The sequence below is a fragment of the Populus euphratica genome, unplaced genomic scaffold (genome assembly GCF_000495115.2).
Source record: "Populus euphratica unplaced genomic scaffold, PopEup_1.0 scaffold3708.1, whole genome shotgun sequence".
In the NCBI taxonomy this organism is placed as follows: Eukaryota; Viridiplantae; Streptophyta; class Magnoliopsida; order Malpighiales; family Salicaceae; genus Populus; species Populus euphratica.
The window spans coordinates 3,071-10,150 of NW_011503510.1; the positions used below are offsets into that span (position 1 = coordinate 3,071).

At 32.5% G+C, this 7,080-nt stretch overlaps 1 protein-coding gene across 1 annotated transcript; it reads right to left on the reverse strand.

Moving 5' to 3' along the window:
• Nucleotides 1-2,403: 2,403 nt before the first annotated feature.
• On the reverse strand, nucleotides 2,404-5,083 carry LOC105119837 (pyruvate dehydrogenase E1 component subunit beta-3, chloroplastic-like). The gene is made up of 4 exons (XM_011018032.1): nucleotides 4,759-5,083; nucleotides 4,549-4,664; nucleotides 4,420-4,463; nucleotides 2,404-3,701 (listed from the first exon to the last, which is right to left on the reverse strand). The coding sequence occupies exons 1-4, from the start codon at nucleotides 4,871-4,873 to the stop codon at nucleotides 2,723-2,725; spliced, it is 1,254 nt and encodes a 417-aa protein (XP_011016334.1). The 5' UTR covers nucleotides 4,874-5,083; the 3' UTR covers nucleotides 2,404-2,722.
• Nucleotides 5,084-7,080: the final 1,997 nt, after the last annotated feature.

Sequence of the window (7,080 nt, forward strand, 5' to 3'; positions counted from 1 at the left end):
CTTCCTCCTCTTTAATCTCTATGAAATCTTGTTGCCTTCCTATTAAAGAAATTAGCTTTGATTTTAAAAGCCTACTCTATTTACTTGTTATATTGGTTTACTCTTTGTTCGTGCTTTTCAAGAGATCTCATCAATTCATGAATTGAAAGTCTTGGCGGATCTTTTGTTTCTTTAATAACAACAACTATATATTCAAAATTTTATGGTAAACTTTTAAGTATCTTCTTTATAACTCTTTTATCAGAAATATTGTCTCCATCACTTTTGATTTGCTTAATAATTTTAGTGGTTCTAGAAAAGAAATCTTTAACTAACTCATTATACTTCATTGTAATATTTTCAAATTCTGTTAATAGATTCTATTGCTGAATAAAGATAGCTTTTCTAAGAACCCTGGAATTCATTTCTCAAAATCTCTCATGCTTCTCTTGCCTTCTTAATAGAGAAAATCCTAGGATAGATTGATTTGCTTACTCTTTATTGAATTATTTTTAAGGCAATTGCATTTCTTTGCACATTCTGCTTATGTTCCTTCACATCTTCTTCTACCTAGGATGCAAAAGATCCTATCTGGGGTGGTTTTGCAAACCCCTTGTAAACTAATGTCCATAAATTTTATAAACTAAAGATACTCTCCATCTAAGAAATCCAGTATTCATAATATTCTCTATCAAAAATAAGAATCTACATAACTGTATAGGAGAAAGTAGAAATACTAGAAGAAGAAGCCATAAAGAAAAAATCTTGTTTTGATACTAAATTTGTTGGAAATAAACTGCGGAGATAGAGAATAAAGAACAAAGGGACTGATAAATGGTAGAGCTACAGCTCAATACCATAAACGTGTTTTATATTATTCTTTTGATCTGATTGCTTCATAAATAGAATAGAACTAAATTAATGAAATCTAGGAGCACATAAACTTGGACAATCTAGGAAAAACCAAAAGAATATAAAGCCATAAAAGCTAACAATAAATGACATTGAGAGTTATAAATTACACTTTAACACAAGGGAGAAGAAGAATTGAGGAAATTTCATTTTTTGAGGATTTGAAGGATCAATTTGACGACTTCATTCGTGCATCTTTAGATCAGCACATCAACTGCTTTACGAACACCATTAACAAGCTACCCTTATTGATTAAATTGTCTTTGTTTTTCTCTTTCTCCTTTGCTTTGAGTCTTGATTATGGATGTGTTTTTTCATATGTTTGGAAAGTCAAAAAAATGATGGATCAATGAGTACTTGTGATGATGCTAAGGAAGTCCAAACTTCACTCTCTTGAATTTTTCCAACTAAAGTTTCAAACTAGCTGCAACATAATAGAATAATATTGCCTTCTTTAATTCAGTGTTCGGTAGCTTATAGCCTTAGCCAGGTTTTGATAAAGAATCAATTATTCGATCTAAGAAGGAAATAGAATAATTAATTGTAATTTTAAATAATTTTTTCAAAACATGGAAATTTTTATTACCTTTCTTTAAAAGTTTTTTTTTTAGGATTAGAAAACTTTTCAAAATAAGTTAATTACTTTGTCATTAAATACCTTCTGTTCTTCTTTAGGATGAGTAAGAAATTTTTATAACATTAATAAATATTTGCTACACTTAAAAATCATATTACATTTCATTAAAGATTTTTATGAAATTAGAAAATTCTCAAAATAGTTGTTATATCCTTATAAAAAAAAAATCATTGCCAAATAAAAAATCTACAAGTAAAAATAAAATACATAATAAAATTCACATATCATATTATGATTTATAACACAATACTTTTTCAAATTTTAATTAACCTGAAAATTTAGAAAAATACTTCTAGAATCGTCTAATGCCTCTAGAATCTTCTAGTAAGTTATCTCATAAATGATGCCTTATATCCATGTAAATGAGGAGTTCTCATGAAACAAATTGCATTCGACCTGTGATCGATCCTAATCGACTTGCATCAGCTGCAAGTAATGTTTATCATTTACCTATTTATTTCAGATGTTGCCCTCTTTTCTTTCGTCATCTCATGCTTTCCAGACTCGACCTGTTTACCTATGAGTTCAGCTAGCAGCTCAAAATATCCTTAGCATCCCAGATTGGATTTTCTGTTGATTATGAAGGGCCTAGAATAATAACTGCGAGCTGAAACTACAAGCTGAAATATTCTCCCTCTCTTAATAGAGAAATTATACTAGGCAAAGAAGAGGTGAGGTCTGAATGTGGTGCACAAGTAGGTCTTGTACTTCCTACAGCTGGTTTCCAGTAATTGGGATTCCTCTTCTCCTCCCATTTTCATGTACCTTTCTTTTTTCCGTTCTCGGGTTTCTGTTTCAAGCCATGGAAAATAAATTTTCTAGGCAAACAAAAAAATGAGAAATCCAAAGAATAGAAGATGCTACAAAACACTGCAAAAGTTAAAAGCCCAAATGGGACTCTCTTGCTTTTAATACACACATGTAACTGAGATCACATCTAACATTACACATAACAAATTAGGCTGTAGTTACGTAACTTTATCTTGATAAAGAAGCCTAGGTGTAGAGATAACAATTCCACATATCTACCTGCTGCAACTAATGCATCGTACTTGCTTCCAAAAAAACAAACTAAAAACCTCAACTTGGCAGGCATCTCAACAAAGTGTATTAAATAACAATTTCGAAAAAAGCTGAGAACAAAAATAGAGAATAGCTGCCGCTGTTCTACAATAGCAAGGACTATTCATGCTACTATAACTTCTGGCACAGCTGCTCAGCTGCTGTCACAATCTGGGCGGGTTGAACCACTGTCCATTCCTCCAATGTCCCTGCATAAGGAGTTGGCACATCTTGTGAAGACAAGCACACAATTGGAGCATCCAAATAGTCATGGAAATTTTCAGTGATAGCTGCAGTCAAGCTAGCACCAATTCCACCAGTTCTCATGCATTCCTCCACAATCATAACACGATGTGTCTTCTTCACAGAATTTCCAATCATGTGAAGATCAAATGGTTTCAATGATCTGATATCAATTACTTCGGGATCATATCCCTTGTTCACTAAAGTTTTGGCAGCCTGCATCACATGATATCTCATCCGGGAGTAGGTTAAGATAGTGACATGCTCTCCAGGCCTAACCATCTCAGCTTCCTCAAGATTGCAAATGTATTCTTCATCTGGGATTCTCTCCTTTAGGTTGTAAAGCAAGACATGCTCAAAAAGTATGACCGGGTTCTCACTTCGGATTGCAGCTTTCATCAAGCCCTTGGCATTGTAAGGGGTTGAACATGCAACCATTTGGATTCCAGGGATTGATTGAAAATATGACTCGAGGCGTTGTGAATGCTCAGCTCCAAGTTGTCGTCCAACTCCCCCTGGCCCACGAATGACAATTGGTATAGTAAACTGGCCACCTGATGTATAATGGAGCATGCCACAATTGTTTGAGATCTGGTTGAAGGCTAGAAGAAGAAATCCCATGTTCATACCCTCAACAATTGGCCTCAAGCCAGTCATGGCAGCTCCAATGCCCATACCAGTGAAGGAGTTCTCAGCAATAGGGGTGTCAAGAACTCTTAGATCCCCATACTTCTCAGCTAGGCCTTTAGTAACCTTGTAAGAACCTCCATAATGACCCACGTCTTCACCCATGACACAGACATGCAGATCTCTGTCCATTTCCTCTTCCAAACCTTCTCTAAGGGCCTCAAAAAGTAGTAGTTCATGCCTGAGAATAAAATGCAGATTTTTTAAGCACATTCATAATGTAATACAAAAATATTATTACCCCCAAGTATAGTACGCACAAGGGCAAGATGTGCAAGGGGATATATTAGTTTATTACTACGAGTGGCAGTGGGCCAGATAGCCTGTCCAACCAATGCAGGGAAGCCTACAACAATCATGGCTAGAGCTGGACTAATTGCCCAATTTTCTGTAGTTTCTTACTCAAAGAGATATAAACTTGAGAGCAAAACAAATGCTCTTTCTATCAAGATATTGTGGTGGTGTCACTATTGCATAGCTCGTGACTTCATTAAACCATATCCTACAACTCCTAGATAAATGTTCAGAAGAAAGCAAACACCTCAAAACAAGATTTGAAATTCAAATCGCAGAAAAATAAATGAAGTTATCTTGTTTAAAAATGAGAACAATTAAGGAATTAGCCTTTCGTGAAAACTGCTGACAGTTTCATCTATCCTTTCACTTAATTTTCAGACAAAACGAAACTACAAATTTCTCATCGACATAACTGCTTTCACCTAACAACCATCCACATCATTTATTCTCCTACTCTTACCCTTCTTTTCTTAATATTCATGAGAAACCATGTAACTTTACAACTAGAGTTAATTACCTGAGAATCTAACCAAATATGCTATCCAGAATATATAACCAGCTTGAATAGAGAATATACCAAAGAAAAATGGAAGCAAACATACCCAGGTTTCGATGCAAAGGAAGCTGCAGAAGTATCAGCCTTTGTCTAAAACAAAACAAGAAACAGTTATAAATAAAGAATAGACCAAACTTGGATTAACTGCATCTGCAAGTGGAGAAGAGAGATTAACTGCAACTGCATTTGTAATCAATTTATCAACCGTACGAGCTCGACCATTAGAACTCCCAAGATTCAGATTCAAACTGCCATCAGATCTCACCACCAAAAAGCTGCTAGCTTTTCTCTCTAAAATCAAACAACACTCAAAACCCGTGTCATAACAAATCTTGTTTAGAAAATGGAAATGGAAGCATTAATTACTGAAGGCAAGGAAACAAACCTGCGAGGGATCTGCGCGAGGAAGGCAAAAGTAATTTCTTTGAATCAAAGGAGTTGGTTAAAGAAGCTGCTGCCGCCGCAGCGGCTCCTCCTAATCCCTGGAAAATGGTGGCCATTTGATATTTGATCTTTATATGGCTCAAAAGAAATTGGAGATTTCCACGAAGACGGAATGAGAAAGTAAAGAATGGGATGCAATTTATAAAAGCAATAGGAAAGGGGGCGGAGAATTCGAGGGGCTGAAAGAAAAGTTGGAACAACAAAATTAATTAACAGCTACACCAACATTGTTTGCATCGCCACTTCTACTGTACCATTTTCGGATGGTTTGACACGCGAGGGATGTAATGTAAAGGATGGTTTTTTTATTATTATTGTTATTATTTACATTTAAAACATAGGCGGACAGTTTTCGTTGGTTATTATGAATATATTTGGTTATAGGATGTTTTTATAATTGTGGTTTAAGAAAAATTATTTTTATTTAAATTGTTTTATTTAAGTTATGTATTTAATAAAAATTATAATTCAAATTTCTTTTCTAGCAAAAGCATGGTAGTGGTGTTTAGTTAAAATTATAATTAGATAAGAAATAATTAAATAAAATGTTAATTTTTTCAATACATAACATTGAATAATTAATACATATATAAGATTAATTACTTGTAAAATCAAAAGTTTTATAAGTTTAAAAAATAATGAAGAAGTTAAATATTTTAGTTAGAATAACAAATTTAAATAGCATGCACAAGATGAGCAATAATTGAAATTCAAATTTACTAAGATTTTATTGAAGATTATAGTAATATATGCACAAAGATAAGATTAAGAGAGGAGAAAACAAGATTTGGTAGAGGGTTATAAGGATCTTAGAAAGGGATGTTGGTTACTATCAAAAGATGAACTTATGGGCAGGGTTGTCAATTTCGTTTCGTTTCGCATGAAATGATCGAAACATTCCATACCAATTCAAAAAACGAAACAAAATAGAACAAATTTTATCTCATTTTAAATCTCGGCCCGTTCTGGATTTTTCAACTAAATTCCGCCCAGAACGTTCCGGTTTTATTCCACATGTCTCGTTCCGCTCTTGAAAAGCCATTGAATTAAATTGAACCTTGTTCAATTTAATTAATTAAATCACTCAATTATAAAAAGCTCTTTCTCATTACTATTTTCAATAACAATGATATTAATAATAATATTGAAAATTATTATTACTATTTTCATTAACAATAATATTAATTTTTTTAAATTAGATTTATCACTAATATTATATTCATGTTGTTTTTTTCATGTTTATACTTTGTAGGAATTTGAGCAAAATAAGAGATGCTTTAGATTCCATTAGCCTTGATAACATTGACCTAACTTTATATTTAAAATATTTGTGTTAAAACATTTTACTTTCATAATATTTTGATATTTTGTTTAAGTTAAATTACTTTAAGTTAGAGAGCTATTTAATCTTGACTATTTAGAAATATTTTAAATTTTGAAATTATATTTGTTTGGAATTATGTTTGTATTGCATAATTTATAATTAATTTATCTTGAATTTAAATTATGTTTGTTGAATATATATATATATATATATAAATAGTACAACCCCGAAACGGCACGCCGAAACACTCCGAAACTGAAACATTTCATTCCAATTGAAAAAAAAAAATACTTACCAAAACAGAATTGACAACCTTGCTCATGGGTATTGGAAAAGTTTGTGCCTAAAAAAATTAGATAAGAATATCTATAATAAAGGATTGAAGGGACAAGAATTGGTTAAGAAAACCAGAAACAAGGAGATGATGAAGATGGTTAATGAGTAAAGCAAGCAAATAGAGAAAATAAGAGACTTAAAAGATATTTTGATCAATTACGGATTGAGGTGTCTCCACAAACAATCACTGTGGGAGGGATAAGTTGAAAAACAAATATAGGTTGCTTATGTTGAACTTGTGATTGGACCACAAAAAATTACCAGTCCCATTTTGTAAAACTTATGGTTTCATTTTTACCAATTAAAACAAAATTGTGATCAAACCACAACACATAATCTACTACAAAAACAAACATCCTCATGTTTTATAAATTAGGTGCTTCTTTAGTAATTTATGAGGACGAGGGTGATTTTCTTTGACAGGGGTTGTATGATGGGCGCCCATTTATAGGTATAGTTACAAGACTAACTCACTATATCAACTCGATGATTCATTTAGTTGGTCTGGTTCATACTAGGTTAGGAAATATTTTTTTTATTAAAATGATATTTTTGAAAAAATTTAAAATTACTCCTAATATCTTATAATTTAGTGAAAATTGC